Source organism: Nycticebus coucang, chromosome 7 (genome assembly GCF_027406575.1).
Source record: "Nycticebus coucang isolate mNycCou1 chromosome 7, mNycCou1.pri, whole genome shotgun sequence".
Classification (NCBI taxonomy): Eukaryota; Metazoa; Chordata; class Mammalia; order Primates; family Lorisidae; genus Nycticebus; species Nycticebus coucang.
The window spans coordinates 43,890,953-43,915,092 of NC_069786.1; the positions used below are offsets into that span (position 1 = coordinate 43,890,953).

Consider the following 24,140-nt stretch of genomic DNA (forward strand, 5'->3'; position numbering starts at 1 on the left):
TATGTGAGGGGCCAGATACTGGATGAGAGGCAGTTGCCTTGACTTTTTGCCACCCCCTGCAGGTACAGGGCAGTTTGGGGTGCAGAACAGTTAGAGGGAGAAGAGCTTGGGGGTGAGGGAGAGAGGAGTTCATTATATTTTGATCTGAAGTGAAAATCACATATAAATGAGAACCTTATTTTTGAAACACAGGTTCCATTATTCTCTTTAACAGAAGTAACACTGCTGTCTTTGATATGCCTGTAAAGGCAGGCGATAATTCTGAATTTTTTCATTATTATGCAGGCAGAATGTTTTTTGGTAGCTGTCTGAGATCTTGACAGTGCCTGTGTGTCCACACAGCAGGAATTTTGGCAGGAGGGAAAGAATCGTAGCTTGGTTTCCTGCAGGAAGAAGGCTTACAAGATTCATTCTGGTGGTTGGTTGCCTTTGTTCATTCTTGATATATGGAGTGGCTGGCATTGCCTTGGCAACTCCATCAGAAGCCAGTCGCTGCTTTGTGGACGTCTGTTTCATTGCAGACCCTCCTGGGAGCAGCCTTGGCTTTGGCCGGAACTGGCACCAGCTACTTTCCTTGGGGCACAGAGCCAGAGCTGGGGTAGAGGACGGAGAGGAGAGTCTGGGGCTGGTTCTGGCTTAGCATTTGTATCTGGGGCACTCAGTGGCGTGGAGGGCTCTGCTGACCCAAGAAATCAGCGTGACCTGAGTGTCTCCTTGTGAGGCTGCCCCTGCAGAGTGGTGGACCTGGCAGAGGATGTGACTGTGATGGGAGAGAGCTGGTGTTCACTGCCAGGTACAGGACGTTTTGCCCTAAGGCCTGCAGTGGGGTTTTCCTTTGTTAGGAATTTGCAATGCCAGCTCCAGATCAATGGGAGGGGACATGAAGGGGTAAAGTGGAGTAAAGGGCTGCAGAAAAACAGGGTGACTTCAGGACTGCTAAAATCTTGGAGGTGGGAGGTGAGAATGGTGGGAAACACGTAAAGTTTCCCACACCTCATTCCATTTGGAGGAGTCCTGGCACCCCCTCTAATCTCACTGAGCCCATGTAGCAGGCATTAATCATCATCATCATCATCTCTTGATCACCTGTTCTGTGCCTGCATGCAGAAGGCACTCTGGTAGGCCAGGGCCTTCAGGAGGCTTTGCTGTTTCTAGAATCATGTAAATTAAAAATTGGTAATCATCAGGGCAGATGTGACCCTCTCGGACCATGGCTTGGCAAGTGAGCAGCAGGCCCCCTTTTATGAAGGAAAAGGTACCCCCCTTTCCAGGGTAGTGTCCCAAAGCCACAGCATGTTGAATTTTAACAAGAAATTCAATTTTCTCACCTCTCCCCCAAATGTGATAACTTTGTATTTGACAGGGATTCTACAAGTTTGGAATCTCTTAGGACCTATTGAATGGGAGAAAAATGTCTGGGATTTTGCCTTACTTGCACTTCCAAAGAAGCACACAATGGGACTAGGATGGAAGTGCAAGTTTCTTTGGGAGGTGATCTTAGGAGTTGCAGACCAGGAGCCTGAGGTGTGACACTTGGGTACTGTTAAGGGTAATGGTTCCTGAGCTGGTACATTGTGGGTAATTGCCACTTTTTAGCACTTCCTTCAAGGAATCACTGCTTGGTAAGTTTGGTGTAATATAAGTACCTGCTAAAAGTTGGTCACCGAATCCCCTTTTTATAGAAAGACACTGACCACATATTTGGCATCTCCTAAGCACTGGACACTCAATAGATCCTCTATTACGTGGTCATAGCTAATCCTCACTGGCTGCCTGGGTTGTGGGTATCATTGGCTTCTCTTCACAGATGACAGCCTCAGAGATGGGCCTCCATAGCTTCAGCAAGATGCTTCTTTCATTCTGGGCCATTTTGTGAATGTTAAGGTAATAGCACAACAGTATGTTACAATGCCTGAAATATCCCTTAATCAGTAATATATATTGAAATAAATTTTATGGCATGTTAAATGCCAATTTAAAAGTTTCTCTTAAGATACAAGTCCATACCGTAAGGAGATACCACTTCACATCCATTAGGGTGGCTGTCATAAAGGAAATAGGTAATAAAAAGTGTTGACAAGGATGTAGAGAATTTGGAACCTTTATGCACTGCTGGTGGGGACTTAAAATGGTACAGCCACTTTGGAAAACAATCTGGCAATTCCTCAAAAAGTTAAACATAGACTATACAATCCAGCAATTCCATTCCTATGTATATACCCAGCAGAAATGAAAACATATGTCCACATAAAAGCTTGCACATGAATGTTCATAGCAAAAAGTTGAAACAACCTGATGTCCTATCAGCTGATGAATGGACACACAAAGCAGTATATGCATACAATGGAATTATTCAGTCACAAAAGTGAATGAAGTACTAATTCCTGCTACAGCGTGGGTGAACCTTGAAAGCATGCTAAATGAAAGAAGTCAGTCACAAAAGGCCACATACATATGATTCCATTTATATAAAATGTCGAGAGCAGACACATTTATAAAGACAGAAAGTAGATTAGTGCTTGTCTTGAGCATGGGAGATAGAGGGATGGGAATGACTGCTAATGGTTGCAGCGTTTCTTTTAAGGGTGATGAAAATGTTCTGGAATTAGACAATGTGATGTTTGCTTGACTTCATGAATAGTCTAAAAACCACTGAATTGTACACTTTTATTAAAGAAGTAAATTTTATGATGTATCAATTATATTTCACTAAACAAAACAAGATCTTCTGGCAGGATATTTGTGTTGATAAAAAGAGTATCAAGGACTTCTTTGATTAGTATTAGTATTTTAGTTAGTATTTTGGAAACTTCTTTCAGGTTGGCATTTTATTTTTTTTTATTTTTTAGAGACAGAGTCTGACTTTATCGCCCTTTAGGTAGAGTGTCATAGTGTCACAGCTCACAATTCCTGGGCTTAGGCGATTCTCTTGCCTTGGCCTCCCGAGTAGCTGGGACTACAGGCACCTGCCACAACGCCTGGCTATTTTTTTTGTTGTTGTTGGTCTTGTTGCAGTTTGGCCAGGGTCAGGTTTGAACCTGCCACCCTTGGTATATGGCGCTGGCACCTAACCACTGTGCCATAGGCACTGCCCTTTTCAGGTTGTTATGAAAGCCCTTCACAGTTTGAGTTTAGTCTTACTTCATTTTTTCTTGTGCAAACTAATATAAAGGTTTATGGATGTCTTAACCTTGGACATCTTTGGAGTCCTTCAGGTCAAAACAAACCATACAACTTTTAAGGAGGAAGTATGTCTTGTCTTTTTCTTTCTCTCTCAGATAAGAGAGATGTGGAGAGTGAACACTTAGCTCCCAAATTGAAACAAAGCTGCAATGCAGGTAGGTCTGTTTTGTTCTGGAGGGCAGCACAAGGCCTAATGCTTCAAGGAGGCAGCTTTGAAATCAATATATAAGAACACTTTCTAGGGTGGCACCTGTGGCTTAAAGGAGTAGGGCACCAGCCCCATGTGCCAGAGGTGGTGGGTTCAAACCCAGCCCTGGCCAAAAAGAACACTTTCTAACAATTGTAGGCAGTTGAGTTGTGAGGAAGTATGTGGCCCCCTCTCAGGGCTTATGGAGACAGGTGTTGTACATTGATTGGAAGGAGGTTGGACTGGCTGATGCTGAAGTTCATGTGAACTTTAAGAGATTGTAGTTCTGATTCTCCTGTGGTCCTACTGCAGTTCCATGGCAGTAACTATTTGTTCATTGGGCTAATTAATTACAGTAGAACCTCTGTAAGTTGACTACTCAATGGACTGTAACAACTGGTCAACATGTGGAGGTGGTTAACATAAGGAACTAGGCCTGTTGTACTGATATGTACATGTGGTGCATGAAAATTAGGTAGGTAGCTAATTTGGTAGGTACGAATTAAATGAGATTGCACAACGTAAGAAGGTAGTTGATGTAGGAAGGTCGTCAGCTACGAAGGTTCTTTTCTATATATTTGGAAATAATGTGGAATTGATCGGGAAGAAAGCAGAAGGAGAAAAAGGACCAGAGGCTCATACTTATTGTTTCCTTGGTGATTAGAGAGAGCAGGTGATTTTAAAGCAGACTTCTAGAGCTTAGAAGGGAGACAGGACCTGGATGCCAGGTACGGACCCGCAGCCTACCTAACTGGCCTCAAACGTCTACCCTTTCTTGATCTCACCTTATTTATTAAAGACGAGGTTCATTTGGGATGAATGTTGAAGAACCTTTTGGCTTAATACGTTCAACTTATCATAGCCTTGAATCTGTCTCTCCTTAGCCTCTGACCAGCCTTTGTTTTTATTCTCTCTGTTGATAAGAATGTCTGCCACATGTAGGTCACCGTTTTTCTTGCCAGTCTTGCCCTTCTCAGATCATCAGCCCTTTTCTCCTTAGCGGTTTCATGTCAGTCCTGCCTTCATGGTTAATACGTTCTTGACTGCTGTAGGATTCAGTAGGCGTCTCATAGATCCCTTTGCTTTAGCTTTCCTATGAGTCTTAGCATATGCTGTTTTAGATGTCTCCCGCTTGTCCAGTAAATCAAAAGCTTCTTAGGAAAACAGCAGTGTGTAAAGGAAGAACACTTGAAATCAGAGCCTTGAAATTACTTCCCCGAAGGAACAGAGCTGATAACGTGGCTCAGCTGTAGTTTTCATTTTATAATACCCAGCTTGGGTATACCTGTAGCTCAGCGGCTAGGATGCCAGCCACATACACAGGAGCTGGCAGGTTCAAACTCGGCCTGGGTCTGCCAAACAACAATGACAACTACAACCAAAAAATAGCTGGGCGTTGTGGCAGGCGCCTGTAGTTCCAGCTACTTGGGAGGCTGAGGCGAGAGCTGAGGCTTAAGAATTGCTTAAGCCCAAGAGTTTGAGGTTGCTGTGAACTGTGACGCCACAGCACTCTACTGAGGGTGACATAGTGAGACTCTGTCTCCAAAAAAAAAAAAAAAAAATAATACCCAGCTCACAGAGTTACTGTGTGAATTAAATGAGATTGCACAAGGGTTTCTGTCATAGTGGTTGATGACAGTGTTGAGAAGGTGGTCAGCCCAGGTTGAAAGAACTCTGTTGTCTACTGTGCTTTCAGGAGTGACGTTACATAAGCACCTGCGACAGGGAGTTAATGACTGTTCTCAGTCGTCTGTTCCTCTTGGGAAAACAGTACTCCCCAGTGTCTGAAAATCCTACAAAGTGAGTTGAAATCTCTCTGTGGAAATTTTAGTTTTTTTTTTTTTTTTTCCTTTTGTTTCTTTCTTAGTAAAGATAAAAAAGATCATTCAGATCATTGGCAACTGTTAGTTACAACTCTTGGTCAGTCTCAGGGACTGTTACTAGATTACTTCTTTATTATCTCTCCTTGGGGATAACTAATTTCACTTCCCTCAACATCCCTCTTGGGTGTTCATCTTCTAAATGTTTACAGGAGTGTTCTGCTTTCCTGTGTCTCCCAGACTACATTCTTTTTTTTTTTTTTTTTTTTTGCGGTTTTTGGCCAGGGCTGGGTTTGAACCCACCACCTCTGGCATATGGGGCCGGCACCCTACTCCTTTAATCCACAGGTGCTGTCCCCAGACTACATTCTTATCAGGTTGGGGACAGCTGTTGAGTAATGGGTCAAATGTATTAATAGGCAAGACATATGGTTCAATAGACATTTTGGTCTCAGCAACTTGATAGGAATTCTGGTGGTATGATTTTATTTTAAATTAAGTATAAAAGTGTAAAAACCATCTGTTCTTTTTTTTATGTGATCCTGGTAAGTTACTAATTTTAGTTACACTGCTCCTATGCAATTAGCACTGTTATACGTGGAGGCTTCATGGTAAAGCTGGTGTCCTTTATTTTCAGTAGTAACGTGTGTGGAGTATGTATGTCTCTTGCAGATTTTCATAAACCGAAGTAAGTTTGTCTACATGCAGGTAGGTCTTGGGATTTATATGACTTCTGTTTCATGTGGTTAAATGCTTTAATTGTTGGGGTTCATTTGATTGGTTGAGAATAGGTCACATTACTAATTACTATGGAGCAAACCAAACAGGGTATTGTGACAACAGTGATGCCAGGGTGGGCTGCTTTAGTTAGGATCATGATAGCCCTCAAGGAAGGATAAATTTGACTTGAGTTCTGAAGGGTGATAAGGAGGCCGACAAGTGAAGATCTGAGCCAAGTGGAGATGTGCAGAGAGAGAATTCTAAGGGGAAGAAATGGTTAGGAGCAAAGACTATGCACAGGAAAATAAGCATGGTGCAGGAAGAAGTCCTTTGGGCCACACTGTCACGAGAGGAGGAATCAGGCAGGCAGCTGAGGTCATTGAGGGTCTACTCTAAGAACAATAGTGGCCATTGGAGGGTTTTAGGTGAGGAAATGAGCATCTGATTTATGGTTTTAGGAAGCTCACTCTGCCTGCTAAGTGGAAGTTGAATTGTTTGGAATAAGGATGGTAGCATTCTTACATTCCAGACAGGAGGCTATAGTTGTGTAGAAGTGATTGATGGAGAAATGATGGACTAATTTTGTGTGGTATGAACAGTGAGAAATGATAGAATTTGGGATGTTTTTTGGATATGGAATCTATGGAATGTATTGAAAGATTCTTAGGTTTTCAGTCTGAATAATGAGGTGGTTGATGGTATAGCTCTTGCTCAGATGTGGCGGGCTCAATGGTTGTTTTTGGCCAGTTAAGTTTGAGATGGCTAAGAGATACCCACGTGGAAATGGCTAGTGGGCATATGAATCTGAGGGTTAGAAGAGAGGTGAAGGCTGAAATATTCATTTAAAATACAGGAAGGTCAAGTATATCGACAGAGAAAGGCTGAGGTTTGGGTCCTGAATATGGCATCATTAGAAGTTTGAAAGAGACTCCAGCAAAGGACACAGATGAGGAAGCCAGGAAGGTTGGAGAGAACCATGTGCCTAACAGACATCTCTGTAGGAAAAGTGTCTCCTGAAGGAGTAACTATGACCTCATCACTCAGATCCAAGTGTTAGTACTCAGCACCCATATTAAAGTGCAATTCAAAAGTTTATTTCATAGCTGTTAACTCAGTGACAACTAGATCAAACTGGACCCAACACTTGCCTAAGAAGATCCTCAGCCACAGTGGGATCAGAAAAGGAGAATGTTTTCTCCTTTGGGGTCAGGAAGAAAGGGTCTCTTTTCAAGTTTCAATCAGAATCTGTGAGATTTTTTATACCATTGCTAAAGTAGCCAAAAGGTAATTAGTTTTATTGTTGGTATTTTTTTTTTCTCATTTCTTTTTTTCTTTTCTTTTTTTTTTAGAGACAGAGTCTCACTCTGTCACCCTCAGTAGAGTGCTGTGGCATCACAGCTCACAGCAACTTCCACCTCTTGGGCCTAGGCGATTCTCTTGCCTCAGCCTCCCGAGTAGCTGGGACTGCAGGTGCCCACCACAATGCCTGGCTATTTTTTTGTTGCAGTTTGGCCGGGGCCAGGTTTGAACCCGCCACCCTTGGTATACGGAACTGGCACTGAGCCACAGGTGCCACCCTGTTTTTGGTTTTTTAATGGCAATCATATATACAGCTGATAGGACTATGCCACAAGTTGGTTCTTTGGAACTATTCAGTAACTGAATTCTTTTTTTTTGAGATAGAGTCTCACTTTGTCTCCCTCAGTAGAGTGCTATATCATCACAGCTCACAGCAATCTCAAAACTCAAGCGATTCTCTTGCTTCAGCCTCCCAAGTAGCTGGGACTACAGGTGCCCGCTACAACATCTGGCTATTTTTAGAGACAGGGTCTTGCTTTTGCTCAGGCTGGTCACAAACTCACAAGCTCAGGCAATCCACCCACCTTGGTCTCCCAGAGTGCTAGGATTATAGGTGCCAGGCCCCCAGTAACTGAATTCTAATTCTCTTTAATGTCTTTAAGGGTCACCTAAATTAAAAGCCTATAACTAACTCAGTCTAAGAAGGGATGCATAAAAATTTTGATATTTTAACCTACTTAATGTGTTAATCCTGACAAGATAGGTCTCATAACAAATCATTTTTTACATTTTATCTTTTCTTAGTATCAACTCAGTGGTAGTGACCTGAAGGCAGCTTTTCTGTTTGGGAGTTAACTGTAAGTTATTACTGCTTTTTCTGTTGTCATTTGATACATTATATTATGTAAATGAGGAATACAGATTCTTCTACTTGAAGTGAAAGCATAATGTATGTACTCCAATATACATTTTAAATTGAAGGACAAAACTGGGGAGTTCTACTTTTTTGTACCATGTACTATAATTTAATAGGTCATTTTGTCTGCAGTATTAAATGTGTTTTCTCAAAACCCAAAGCTAGGATCAAGTTATAAATAAGATAGCTTATTTTGATGATTCTCATTAAATTTGGAGAAATAGTAGATTTGTTTTAAATTAAGCAAAGCTGCATTTTCTTTCCAGGAGGTTCAATGGATGGCAAATACATTAGAACCTCTGTAAGTTGACCACCCAAGGGACTGTAACAAACTGGTCAACATACAGAGATGGTCAACATACAGAACTAGGCCTTAGCATGTGTGGTGCATGTCTGGTCTATGAAACTTAGATCAATTTAAGGAGGTGGTCAGTGTAGGGAGGTGGTCAGCTATGGGAGGTACGTAGACAAACTCTGTCAATGTTTATTCTTACCTTTTACTCTACTGTCATTTAGTTGAATGTTATAAGTAGGTAAAGCTGATAAGAACATAGTAGGCTGATAGTTGCCAATAGATTGTGGTGAGGAATATTCTCTTAAGTTATTAATCAAATACTTGATACTTGGTTCCCTAACTGAAGGAGACTTACTGGGAATAAATTATCAGAAAATGTTTCTATTCCATAATTTTAGTAGAAGGGCTCTATTTTTGCTGCTTTGCATAAAAACAAGATTTTTATGGTACGTGAAAGTTCTCCATTTTTCCAAGATCAAACTGAAAGTAGTTCATTTACCTGGTAAGTTCAATCCCATTTTCAAAGACTGAAGCTCAGGATGTAGGATTTTACTTCCATCCAGCTCTACCCAAGTGATGAAGGAGTAAAACGTTGAGTCGGTCTGACAGCTGTGTACTTACTTTGTGTGAAGTTTATAAGCTGTAACAAGCCTTGCCCTTGGATCCTTCATTAGCAGTTATCTTCTTGTGGAGTCACACTGTCCTTGGCTGGTTCCTGGTGTCCAGAACCACTCGTAGGAGGTGCAGAGTGAGAGTGAAGGAGGCTGTTGGCTCTTCCCTTTTCTCCCTTCTCTTCTCCTGCTCTCCCCTCTGCCATGTGGGGAACCTGAAGATGAAGGGCCTTAAAGGACCTCCTGGTGGGTTGGGCTGTGGGAAAGGGCACTCAGCACTGGGCCTGGCATGTAAATAAATGCTCAGTAACTCCTTGAGTACTAAGCGATTGGACATCAGGGCTGACTCAGTCTTCTTGATTTACTGTACAGAAGGGCTCCCTTTGTCTTGGGAGCATGGACCCAGTTAAGGCACCACTTATGTGTGGGAAAAGAAAACACAAGAATTCTTTGGGACACAAAGCAATAATATCTTCATAATAAGAGCAGCTTCTTAAATCTGTTTGTGCCATTTTCCCGTTGAATAAAATCCAAGCACATCACCTTGGCTAGCAGTGCCAGTATGACTGGCTCCCCATTTCCTTGCCGATCTCATCTTGTATCGTCCTCCAGTTCCTTTGAACATACCAGGCCCTTTGCTGTCTGCTCAGCATCTGGCTGGAATGTGCTTTGACAGCTCTTCACGAGCCTCTGACGTTCTGATCTCTTAAAGATCTACCTAACTGGTACTTCTTTTTTTTTAATTAATTTTTTTTATATTTATTTATTTATTAATTATTATTATTATTATTTTTATTGTTGGGGATTCATTGAGGGTACAATAAGCCAGGTTACACTGATTGCATTTGTTAGGTAAAGTCCCTCTTGCAATCATGTCTTGCCCCCCTAACTGGTACTTCTTTAGTGAGACCTTCCTTGCCCTCTCTGTTATCCCCTCTGTCCCGTTATTTTATACCGAGGCATTTTGTGTACTCCTATGTGTTTGTTTTCTTATCAGTTATCTGCTCCACTTAACTGAACATTTCACAAAGGAGGACTGTTTTCTGAATTGTTCAGCGTGTAGTACAGTGCCTGGCTCAGTGTAAGCTCTCAATAAATATTTATTAAAATGAATGAATGACTGTCAGCCTACCTTCCTTCAAAAATGTATTTCAAATTAAAAAAAAAATTTTTTTTCTTCTCAGATTCTCAAGTTCATACTGTAAAAATTCCTTAGTCTTGGTAAAGAACTGTCTTAAAGAATTGGTTGGTGATTTAGTGCCCATGGTCTAACTACTAATATTAGCATGTTTTATTCCTAAACTACTAACATGTTTTCACCACCTTTTTTTTTTTCTTTTGTCTTTCTTTTTTTAGCAAGGGAAGCCATATGTCTTTGACAGAGTGCTACCGCCGAACACAACCCAAGAGCAGGTTTACAATGCGTGTGCAAAGCAAATTGTCAAAGGTAAGTGCTATTCCTTTATTTCCTCCTGGGCCTTTCAGAGTAATTGAAAACATTAAGTGATATTTGCAGCCTAGGAATCAATGTGCCTTGACTCTAAGAGGCTGGCTAATTGGAAACACTGAATTATAGCCTTGGCTCTGGTCTTGATTTACTATGTTGTCAGGCAAATTATTAATCTCACTATAGCTCCTTTCCAAGGATGTTTCTTTATTTCTTTTGCCACCTCTTTCATTCTGTCACCCCCAAACTTAAAAACAGGGTAAGCGATGGTCACACTATTTCTGTAATGATTTTAAAATACTACTGCAGATGGTATAGAACTTCCTTTTTCCTTTGAAGGAGCGAATATTCTTAATGCTCCAGTTGTACATTTTTGGTTGATTTATTTTGTGCATTTGTGTTCTTTTTCCTGTCTCTAAAAAATAAGCCTTAAATGTGAAAAATTCTTGCCATCAAGGAATTTTCTAAAGTGTCATAAAGCCCTATTGAGCTGTTCTTGCTACTCAATATTCCTTAATTATACTTTAACCTCGCTGACTTTCAACCATCCCACCCTGATCCTGACACTTGTTCCTCCAAACAGGTAGCCTCAAGCCTACATTTATGTCTGAGACATCAGTCCTTTTCTCTGGGATTGGCATTGGCCCTGGAGGATTTGTGTCAAAATAACAGCAGGGAGATGAAGCAATTTACACGTTGCTCTACTTTGCCCTTTCAAATCAGGGACAGGTTGGAGCTTGCATTAGCAGAGCCTGCCATCTGGACAGGGCTAGGGGGCATCTCTTGCTACTTTGCTTTTCATCGTCAAATCCTTGCTTTCAAATTTGAATGCTATGGCAACCGTGCTTTCAGATGTCTTGATGCTGCCACCTGTATAGGGAGCTCTAGGTTTAAAAAGCAAGAAGTAAAAAAAACAACAACACCAACAAAGAAACAAACAAAAAAAGAACTTCATCATTTTAGATCTGCTTGTTTTTAGAAGCTGAGATGACTAACCTATTTGAAATTCATGAAAATCAGCTCTGGTGCATCTGTGCAATTAATTCTGACCCTAGACACCTGCGTGGGAGACTCTTGTCAGTATGGAATGTTCCTTGCTGAGGTGTATGGTTATTCACATTCTTGTTACAGACATCAATTAATTTTGAAGGTCTTCATAGTGCGGTTATTACAGAAAACCGAAGAGGTAAAAAACAAACCTGAATTTAAGCTCTTTGGAATTAACAGTATAGACCTATAGTTGGTGGTCATTTTTGGCTTTTTTCTACTGTTACTCTTTTGCTTCTCTTTCTATCTAAACATATTTTCTCTCTGTTTTTACAGTATATCTTTCTTAGTTTGCTCCTACTCAGCCCTATTTCCCTTCTATTATTGGACTCATTCATATTTTTAATAAAGTAAGATTAATCACATATGTGCCAGAATTTTCTTCTTTTTCTCAGAAGCAAATAGTGTTTACCAAGTGCTGTGCTAAGCATGAGGGCCATTTAAATGCATCCTGCCCGCCCTAAGCTGGCATAATTAGAAATGGATGGACTGTATTTAGAAAACAAATCCTGTGATTAGCAAACTATGGTAATCATCTTTGAGTCTTTATTCACTAGAGAAGTTTGGGCCCCTTTTAATGTTTGTGTTTTTCTACTGTACAGAATGTCAGAAATGAACAGTCCCTTGGGGGCAGGTCTTGTGAAGATATGACCTAACTCTGGATAACTTGAGACCCAGTGTGTGGTCAGCCATGCAGAATACTATTTAGAGTCAAATCAGTCTCTGACCTGATATGATAAACAGACATTTCCAGGAGACCATAAATATAAAATGAGCAGACTCATTTGGTAGCAATAAGGGAAGCTTATTCTGTCTTGAATAGAAATTACATATTAGGGAGTGATGAAGGCCTAATTGAACTTTTAAAAATATCCACTCAGGCTAGTGTGAAGAGAAGTGACTGTGTATTTCTGCACCAGCAAGGTAAAACAAAGAGAGATAAGAAAGAACTCCTTGGAATAGATTACTGAGTACAGCTGAGAGATCATGCTATGAGGAGGCCTTTTTAAATCGGGAAGGGGAGATGGTGCCGTGAAGGCCTTTTTTCTTAGAGGCTAATAATTAAATCAGATGACTTCTGAAGGTCAGTATAATCCCCATGACTCATGATTATGTGGTGGACTGGTGAGTTTTCTTTTCAAATCTATCTAAACCCTTAATAATTTGGAGCATCTGGAAGCCTCCATTTAATGACATGGCTTTATTCAGTTTCTGTTTTGTTTTTTTTTTGCAGTTTTGGCCAGGGCCTGGTTTGAACCCACCACCTCCGGCATATGGCTGGTGCCCCACTCCTTTGAGCTACAGGCGCCGCCCCCGGTCTCTGTTTTTTTCATTACCTACAACTTCACTGGGTTTGAAAAACATATTTCAAATGGTTGTGGAGTCCTGGAATGGCTCATGCTTTCATTTTTGTCTACTATGTGTTTTCCAAAATGATGTCTGAATTCCCCTCCATTTCTTCTAAAGGAGGTTGCAGGGTTAGTGACAACCAGCACAGTGGATAGGAAGTCTCCTGAAGACCCCAGGAATTAGACATGGTGGTTCCTGGATGCTGTTGTTGAAGTGCCGGTAACTCTGTCCTTAGTGAACAGAAGCCACCAGGCATTTGCTTTCCAGATTACCCAAATATGAACTCTCCAGATGCTAGAGGGGGGTTTTTTGTTTTCTAGTTCTTCCTTCTTTAAACTTCCTTCAGTTGTTTAATTTTAATCATTCATTTATGCAGGTAGTATTAGGAATTTACCATGTGATGAGCACTGCGAGGACTAGAGTAACCAAGATTTATAAGACTGTCCGCAAGGATCTTTGGGTTTAGGGGAAGAGACGGATGCATACACAAGTAGGTGTTGTGTGCTTTAAGGTTAGTAGGCGTGAAAGGCTCTGGGGAGCACAAAGGATGTCACCTTATATAGATTTAGGAAGGCTTCTGGGAAAAGTTGGGTCCTGAAGACTGACTCTAAGTATATAACATGGCTAAGCAGAAGCACCAGCAAAAGTAAAAGCATAAGGATACAATTATGCTTGGGCAACTTGGAGTGGCACGGGGTGCAGAGTGGCATTGTGGGAGATAAGGATGCAAAAGTTAGGCAGGAGCAGCTTGGTGGAAATTTATAGACTTTATCTTGTAGGTCGTATGGACCTAATGGAGAGTTTTAAGTTTAGGATGATATTATCCAGTCTATTTCATTATTATATATGATTCGTAAGAAGAATATTTTTTAGCTGCTATTTATCACATATTTTCTAGGCACTTTACATATGTCTGTTGCATTTAAAATGCTATACACTTTATGAAGGGCGAGCTTATTATTCTTACTGTACAAAAGAGGAATTTGAGGCCCAGAGAAATGAAATAAGTTGGCCAGATCACCTAGGGGAATGTGGGGTCAGGACTTGAGCCTGGATTTGTGGAACTCAAATAACTACTATTATTATTGTAAATTTTGAAATGGAGGGCGGGGGAGTCTCACTATGTTGCTTAGGCTGGACTTGAACTCCTGGCTCCTGTTATCAGGAAGTCCTCCAGCCTCAGCCTCTGGAGTAGCTGAGACTACAAGCTTATTATGCCACTGTGCCTGGCTTGATAATTATTTTATGAATTGTTCCTTTTCTATCAGGCCATGTGGACTATAACTGAGCATTCCAACTGTCAGGGATGGGAATGGTGTTGGAGGAGGATAGAGGAGAGAGAGTAGTGACTGTGGTTCCTGTGCCTGTGGTGGCCCTAGCTGCCTGCCAAAGAGGAGGGTTTTTCATCCTGAAGCCGCAGCATGCCTCGCCTGGGCACAGTGACTGCCGTTTGGGCTGGCCGGCATGTAGCTGACTGGCGTGGCCTACTTGAGTAGTTTGACATCCCCTTGACATCCTCTGGGGTGGCCTACTTAAGTAGTTTGGTGGGTTTCTGAGCTGTGGTAGCCTGTCAGCCACTACTACGGCCAGAAATCCTGGAGCCCCAACGGGCTCCTTCACCACCTGGAGAGTTGATAGGAGGTCCTAGCGCCTCCCCAGGAGCACTAATGTGTAGTACCCTCAGGACCTGCCCAGATTCTTAGCTGACAGTGGAACGAAGTCTTCTGCATCAGCGAGACCTGAGTTAAGAGGTGAGCAAACAAAGAGGCTGAGTGTTTTTGGGGGGTATCCCACTCTGCTTTGCTCTCAGGAGACCAGAAGGCTCCCTGGCACCTGCAGTGGAGGCTTACTCCAGTGTGGGTGCTGGTGCTGTGGTTGCGGTGGGGAGCGCCTCATGCCACATGACATCAAAAGGTTCTCTCTGGGGAGCCTGGTCATGGCAGCAGTAGTCATCCTGCTTGGGCAGAGACTGTGAAACAGATGCCTTCCTTGGCCAGGAGCTGTCTGAGTTGGAGTGAGTTGGGGTGGTCCTGTGCTCAGCCAAGTCTGTGGTTCCCTGCACCGCCTGTCACCTCACTGGTCATCCCCAAACATACTGGGTTCGTGCAGGGAAACATGAACTGGATGAACAAACTGCCCTCCTCCCCCAAGCTGCGAGATGGGAAGCAAATAGAGAATGCTGGTTCCAGAGAGCTTTATATTTTCTTTTAAAATTATCTTCTAGTTCAGAATTGAGTCAACAGAGGGCGACACGGGCTCCGTACAACCTTGAGCATCGGAGTGAGGTTCTTCAACATGAATTAATTGTAATGTGATTGTGAATACTTCAGAGGCCTAGCGGAGTTTGTTCTAATGGGCTTTTAGGTGTTATCTTTTTCTTTAAAAAGAAAAGGAAGAAGAAATTGTGCTCAGTGTTGACACAGCAGCGCCATCCCGTGTGTGCCCCATCTCCTTTGAAGAGCTGAGCTCTCAGGGTTCTTAACAACAGGGTTTCCTGAGCAGTGATCAACTAAGCGTTAATAGGACTGTACATTCTGCTCAGTGGGAGTGGGGTGGCCTGAGGGCCTTGGTGCTGGCCTAATTCAGAAGCCTGGTCACTGCTTACTGGGAAGAGGAGGGGCCTTTGTGCTTTTTCCTGTCACTGGAGCCGGATCTCTGAGCTGAGTTTCCCTTAGGGTGTGGCAGGTTGCTCGGAGCCACCTCTGTTGGGCTTCCTCTGTGCTGGGGCACTTGTAGGGTGGCCAGCACATGTCAGGCCACCAGGACTCTTGGCATTCTTAGTGCTGCCCTGAGAGGATGGGCTGATGGGTCCCTGAGTGCGTCCTACCCAGGGGCTTAAGATAAGGCGGGCCTTTCAATTGTGGGGGGAAATGCTTAATTTCTAAAAAATAGAAACTTCAGTATTGTGATTGTGGCTGGCATTCGGATTGTCTGGAGTTGTTTGTTTTGAATATCGAATTTTAAAAATACAACCTAAGGGCAGGGCCTCCTTCTTTTGGGTCCCTCAAAGCATAACATATTCTTGGTATTGTAAAGGTACTTTGCTCCAGCCTGGGCAACGTTTTCTCTGAGCAAGTTGGCATTTACGTGAAAACTGAAGCTTGAACCTTCAACCCTTCCACTGACTTCTTTTTCGCTTCCCACTGTTACCAGGGAAACCGTTACCAGAAGTCTAATATGTGTGAACGTCCTCCCTCCTGTCTCTTCTCTCTTTCTCTCTACCCCCTTTCTTTCCTCCCCTCCTTCCTTTCTCTCCTTTCTATCAATATAACTTGATGCACACTCTTGAAGGCTGCTAGGATTTAAAAAACAATCTTGCCACTTAATTTTTCTTTTCTTAGCTCCTTAAAGGAAAATCCTGTTTTGTTTTTTTTTCCTTATCTCAGTTCGCATTCCAACAACCTCAGAGCAGTCAATTGTGTATTTTAAAAATTGTGGAAAATTCAGCAAGGCAAAGCAAACCAGTGTCATGAAATTCAGAGAGCCCCCTCACCCTTGTCCAATCTACTTGAGGCCTCACATAGATGGAGGTGTTTGCTGGCCTGATTTTTTTTCTTTTTAACCTCAGTTTCGGTTTCCTCTCCCTGCCCTCACCACTGATGTTTCTGGAATGAAAACTTCTTCCCTTCTGCAGAAGGGCAGATCAAGGATATTAATGATGCGTTGTTCCCCCTTCAGTGATGTTTTCCAGGATGAAGGAGGAAAGCAGGAGGGAAATGAGTGCAAAGTATGTTTTAATCACCTCTGCTGCATCGAAGGAATTCCCACAGATAATCTCCAGGTCTTTGGCAAAAAGCAGCTTCCATCCTGGTGCCTCCCCTTGTCCCTGCGTGAGGTGGCAGCCGATCGGTGTGGAGGTGTTTGCGCAGTGCACTCACTGTGTAATTAAAAGAAATTACCAGTGTTGATGGTCCTGGGCCGGTTTGCTAACACAGTCCCTGCAAACACAGAGGCATTAAATTTAAGTCAGGGTCCAGCTGGTTTCCAGGCTTATTGGATTGTCACCGTGGGGCTTAGTATGCAGAGAGGGGCCCTGTTCCTCCCCTAGTTCTGGTGGGGCCTTTGGGAGAAACCTCCCCAAGGAGCTGGTCTGGGCCAGTGTTTAAACTAACCCAAATCAAATCTTCAGGAAAGAAATTCTATATCTCACTTGAAAGTCTTAGGGTGTGGATAATATTTTCCCCCTAAACTGATCTCAAGAGAAGAAAACTTAGCATCCTGCTGAGAAAAAGTTTCCAGCTCAGTGCCTCTGTCTTCACTTTGACGTGACTGGGAGAAAGTATGTCTGCCTCATTCTTCATTAATAGATTCTGTAGAAAATGTGGGTCCATTTCTTTCTATTTGTAGAACAGCGGAGGCCTGCGTTTCTGCTCTTATCTCACAATTCTACTTAAAATGCACACGGAGTTGAAATATATCATCTGTGTGAAAAATGAGATGGGCCATTTGGAAAATGTAATCTTAAATATGCATCCTACACCAGCATATGATCAAAGAAATGAGTTAATTTTAATTTCTTTTTCTTGTTTGCAGATGTCCTTGAAGGTTATAACGGGACAATTTTTGCGTATGGGCAGACGTCATCAGGAAAAACCCACACCATGGAGGTAAGATTGCAGCAAGCTCTGGTATCCATCTCTGAGCTGACTGAGGGCAGCTGCTGCCTCCAGAGAGACCCGAGGTACACGTGGCTTTGTATAGTGGGCAGTAGAGATGATTGTGTTTGGCCAATTAATTATTGTTAATTGTTATTGAGGAGTTTTAACATATTCATAAGTAATAGAGTCTCAGGAGTTTAGTATTTTAAAAAGCTGTTTGTGGATGGTAAAAAATAAATTATAGTTAGAAAAAATGATTAAGCTAAACAGTGGTGTGAGTATCCTTACAGACTCCCAGCCCCATCCTCATAGATAAAGCCTATTTTGAAAATTACTTACCCCAAGGACAGGCTCTGGGGAGGTGAGCCTCCTTAGAATAAATTAAAAAACTTCAGGTCAGCGATTTTTAAAAGCTGGCTTGTCACCCACATTCAGCCCACAGACATATTTTTGTTTGGCCTCCATATAGGTTTTTTTAAAAAAGTGTAGACAGTGTTTAAAATGGGATGATTTCACACAATTCTAATTTTCCATTTTAGGATGAATATTCTGAAGGTTTAGCAGCACTGGGTGAATTTCACCATAATATAAAATCCAAGCTTCACTATGCAATTCATTGTCTTGTTTACCTTTTTATTAACATTACATGGAACAACACCTGTTACCTAGGAGAGGCTCCATAAAATAGCATTCGATATTTGCTTGAAAGGATGCTTGAGTTTTTTTCCATAAATTGATCTTTTGAGATCAGTTTTGGGGGGGAAAAATAAAATGGTCCCTATATGGTGGCCCCGTCCACCCCACTCTCCAGAGCACCCAGCCCACTCCATGCACACCACACTGGGAGTGCAAATGATCTTCTATTCAGCATCCCTTCTTATCAACTTACGTTCCTGGTACCTGTGGGTACTTAAGGGCATGGACCCAGCTCAGATAGTTGGTGCTGGAGCTCTGTGGCTTCAGGCCATCTTCCTAACAAGGCCGTCTGCCAATAAATCAAAATTTGCCTCCCCAACCTCCCCTTTTCCTTTTTTTTTAATCACAGACTCCTATAGGGCCTTCAGGGCCTGATAATTCTTATAAAGGTTAGGCCCACCTGACAGGTGAGGAGAGGTGGAGAGGGTGGTTATTATAAAAAGCCTCACAGAGGAAGTTTGGGGAATTCAATAGCAGGGTGAGACGAATCCTTAATCCTTCAAGCTTAGGTTTTTCATTTGCAATACCCTCCTGGGAGTATCATTGAGACGGCTCCTGCAGAATAGGTTTAGCTTATGAATCATTCCTATTGAAAAGAAGATTTCAATGGGATGAGGCTAAAATCTTCAGGGCTCTGGTGTCCTGCTTACACTGATTCAAGAGCAGGGTATGACAGTGGGGGACCTCATTTCTGTGGTGTTGACTGTCTTTCACCCATTTAGCTGAAGATACAGTGGTTCAGAGACCGCACAGATTAAAGGAAGGGCAAGGTTTATTTGTCACCTCTTCTGACCAGGCAGGCCTTTCCTCTGACACAGGAGCCACTTCAGCCCATTTTCTCCAGATCTCACACCCTATGGCAGCACACTTTGGAGATGCTGTCAGTGCTGTCCCCATGCTCCGGCCTTGGCCTCTCTCTCTGAACCTTTGAGGCCCTAGGAAATCTGCAGTTGCCCAGTTCCTGGGTCCCATCCACTCTAGTAGCTGTGGACAAAATCTTCTTCATAGGTCATAAGGTGCTTGAGGTAGCAATGTGGTGTTCAGTGAGGAATTTGTTTAATCTTGAGGTTTTTGAGAAATTACCAAACCATATACACAAAAAACTGCACAAAAAGCTCTCAATGTTTAAAGTCCTTCAGACTCTTAAGGAGTGCTTACAAAAGTGACCATTTAAACTCTGTGATTAGGGCGGTACCTGTGGCTCAAGGAGTAGGGCGCCGGTCCCATATGCCGGAGGTGGCGGGTTCAAACCAAGCCCCGGCCAAAAAAATCACAAAAAAATAAAAAAATAAACTCTGTGATTAATTTATCTTGGGTATTTGCTGAAAGTCAGAAATTTAATCTGTAGGACATCATGAAAGAGTCTGCTCCTCAGTGTGAACTCTTCTTTTAGGAGGTGAATAGACAGGTACAGGGTGAAGGTGAAGAGCCATGCCAGCCCTTTAAAGCTGATATGGAGACATTTTCTTACATTAGAGGCCTGCAGGGCAAACGATGCCTGTCCACAGAGGACTCATGAGGGCCTAACGGCAAGTGGATTCTGTTCAGGTCTCACCTCCAGTTGCCTAAATTCTGTTGCCTCTTCATTTTTGTTGGTTTTAAAAGGTTGATTGTGATGAGTTGCTTTTCTTTATTGTGACTTTTGAAGATCACATGCCTTTGCCTATAGTTGGAAGGGGGTGGCTGTGGGTATGAGCTTTCCGCCAGGGCTTCCCACCCCCTCGTTGAATGAAGTCCTTTCTGTAGGGTAATTATAGATTGAAGAAAGGTAAGGCATATTTTAAGGAGGAAGCTGAGGGAAGAAACCCCAATTTGAAGTCATAGAGATGGAGGAGACCAAGAAATTAGGACTCTGGAATGCAGTTAAATCAAACAAGCCCTGCAGGGCCTGCATCCATAAGGAGGGTTTTTTTGAATCCGGCATTACACATTGTGATCTTTATAAGGCTCTCAGAGGGGGATGCTAACTCCTTGAGTGGACAGAATGATCACATTTTAAAGCTGTTTTAATTTTAATCCACCTATTTTTGATCTGACATCCAGTGGTGATTCCATTTCCTTCTATGGAGAGGAATAAACAGATAAGCTAACATAAAATTGGAAAGATTAGCTTCTCAAGATGGAGCTTTGAAGGCAGATTTTCAGTAAAAATATGAGTCTCTGGACAGTGTTGGTGGTAGGCTTGGTGGGCCCTGTGCCTGACGGTTGGTGTCGGGGAGGTGCTGGGGGCGCTGGCTGCAGCTGGGGATGAGGGGACTGTCCCTTTGTTCAGTGTGAGATGCTAGAGAGGGCCTCTCTTGGCTCCGTCCCTTACTCTGTGGACCTCTTCTGCACACTGGTAGAGATGGGTGGAGACACCCTGTGTTTTTCCTTCTGCCCAGAAGGATACCTGGAGGCCGTCTGAATGGTGCAGGCTTCCAGCCACCAAGCCAAGCTTGCCAAGGGATTTTGAATAAGGCTGTCTGAATGCCTGGTGCTCGTGTGCTGAAGGCTGCCTGCTTTTCCATCTTGAGTGTTTCAGGAAACTCAGCCGAGTTGGGAGGTCGTGGGGGCAGCTGGGACTGGAACAAAGGGAGCCTTGTGCAGTGGCCAGTGGCTCCGGACTTGTTTCTTCTTTCACATGGGCTCTTAGAAGATTGCATTTGGTGGGCAGAGCTCTTGAGGAGAATCCTACAGGTGCAATTACAAAAGTGTTTCTCTTATTTGTCTTCTGGAGAAAGAAGGAAATGAGGCAGCACATCCCTTTCCTCCTCAGGTTCCTTCCTTTACCCTCCACCATAGTCCACTTTTGCTGCTCTCTACTAGGCACTGTTCTTTCTTGTTTTCTCACTCACCTTCTCTGCCCATCCCTGATCTTACTCGTCCCTCAGTACTGGGTGTCCCTCGAGGAAGCCATCCCATAGGACCCCAGTTGGGACTTTTCTGTTCTCGGAGTTTCATATTCTCTCAACTTCTTAACCACTCTTTGTTGCCTGAGGTGACCGTGCCCTGTGGTCTGGGCTGCATATCTTATTTGCCAGGCAGTGTACAGCAGGGAAGAACTCTAGGGGCACCTCACACTCACACAGAGACACACATGCAGACACACAGCACACACAGACCGACCCACCCACACAGAGACTCCCAACACGTATCGTATCCCCTACACAGAGACATGCCCACAGAGACACATACACACCCCACAGAGAGATACTCCAACACATCATACCCACAGAGACACATACACACCCCACAGAGACACCCCACGCACATCAGGCCCACGGAGACACATACACACCCCACAGACACATCCCACACACATCACACCCACAGAGACACATACACACCCCACAGAGACACCCCCACACATCATACCCGCAGAGACACATACACACACAACAGAGAGATTCTCCACACACATACCCACAAAGACGCATACACACCCCACAGAGACACCCCCACACATCATACCCACAGAGACACACACACCCCTCAGAGAGACACCCCCACATACATCATACCCACAGAGACACATACACACCCCACAGAGAGACACCCCCACACATAATACCCACAGTGACACATACATACCCCACAGAGAGACACCCCCACACACATCATACCCACAGAGACACATACACACCCCACAGAGACACCCCACACACATCATACCCACAGAGACACATACACACCCCACAGAGAGACACCCCCACACATCATGCCCACAAAGACACATACACACCCCACAGAGAGATACTCCACACACATCATGCCCACAGAGACACATACACACCCCACAGAGAGGCACCCCACACATCATACCCACAGAGACACATACACACCCCACAGAGACAACCCCACACATCATACCCACAGAGAGACATACGCACCCCACAGAGAGACACCCCCACACACATCATACCCACAGAGACACATACACACCCCACAGAGACAACCCCACACATCATACCAACAGAGACACATACACACCCCACAGAGAGACACCCCAACACACATCATACCCACAGAGACACATACACACCCCACAGAGACAACCCCACACATCATACCCACAGAGACACATGCACACCCCACGGAGACACCGCACACACATCATGCCCACAGAGACACATACACACCCCACACACATCATGCCCACAGAGACACATACACACCCCACAGACACACCCCACACACATCATGCTCACAGAGACACATACACACCCCTCAGAGACACCCCACGCACATCAGGCCCACGGAGACACATACACACCCCACACACATCATACCCACAGAGACACATACACACCCCACAGAGACACCCCACACATCATACCCACAGAGACACATGCACACCCCACAGAGACACCCCCACACACATCATACCCACAGAGACACACACACACCTCCCACAGAGAGACACCCCCACACATAATACCCACAGAGACACATACACACCCCACAGAGAGACACCCCCACACACATCATACCCACAGAGACACATACACACTCCACAGAGACAACCCCACACATCATACCCACAGAGACACATACACACCTCCCGGAGACACCCCACACACATCATGCCCACAGAGACACATACACACCCCACGGAGACACCCCACACACATCATGCCCACAGAGACACATACACACCCCACATAGACACCCCACACACATCATGCCCACAGAGACACATACACACCCCACAGAGAGACACCCCCACACACATCATACCCACAGAGACTCATACACACCCCACAGAGACAACCCCACACATCATACCCACAGAGACACATACACACCCCACAGAGACAACCCCACACATCATACCAACAGCGACACATACACACCCCACAGAGAGACACCCCCACACACATCATGCCCACAGAGACACATACACACCCCACAGAGACAACCCCACACATCATACCAACAGAGACACATACACACCCCACAGAGAGACACCCCCCCACACATCATACCCACAGAGACACATAAACACTCCACAGAGACAACCCCACACATCATACCCACAGAGACACATACACACCTCCCGGAGACACCCCACACACACATCATGCCCACAAAGACACATACACACCCCACGGAGACACCCCACACACATCATGCCCACAGAGACACATACACACCCCACATAGACACCCCACACACATCATGCCCACAGAGACACATACACACCCCACAGAGACACCACACACATCATGCCCACAGAGACACATACACACCCCACAGAGAGACACCCCCACACACATCATACCCACAGAGACTCATACACACCCCACAGAGACAACCCCACACATCATACCCACAGAGACACATACACACCCCACAGAGAGACACCCCCACACACATCATACCCACAGAGACACATACACACCCCACAGAGACAACCCCACACATCATACCCACAGAGACACATACACACCCCACAGAGAGACAGCCCCACACATCATGCCCACAGAGACACATATACACCCCACAGAGACACCCCACACACATCATACCCACAGAGACACATACACACCTACAGAGAGACACCCCACACACATCATACCACTACACCGAGACAGACTCACGGACACACCCCACACACATCATACCCGCTGCACGGAGACAGACCCCCCTACTTACACATGCACACACACAGACACCCCCCACTTCACACTCACTGAGACACATACACACCACGCAAAGACCCATCCCACACACATCATACTCCCCCACAGAGACATACTCCCACCCCACACACACACATGCACACATCTACCTCACATACATCACACAATCACATCCATGTACACTCACACACATTCCACATAACATCACACACAGCACATGGCACGCATTTACAATATACACATCAAACATAACACCACATGTACACGTAGTCATATACACCACACACGTCCTCACACATCCACCACAATATACACATGTACACACACATTTTACATATATCACAGACATA

General features: G+C 44.1%; 1 protein-coding gene across 1 annotated transcript in view; it reads left to right on the plus strand.

The window, feature by feature from the left end:
* The window catches only part of KIF5C (kinesin family member 5C), a 167,219-nt gene that overhangs the window by 50,275 nt on the left and 92,804 nt on the right, over positions 1 to 24,140 (plus strand). The window contains exons 2-3 of the mRNA XM_053597333.1: positions 10,388 to 10,478; positions 17,409 to 17,482. Coding sequence (XP_053453308.1) covers positions 10,388 to 10,478; positions 17,409 to 17,482 — 165 coding nt within the window. The remainder of the gene's footprint in view (positions 1 to 10,387; positions 10,479 to 17,408; positions 17,483 to 24,140) is intronic.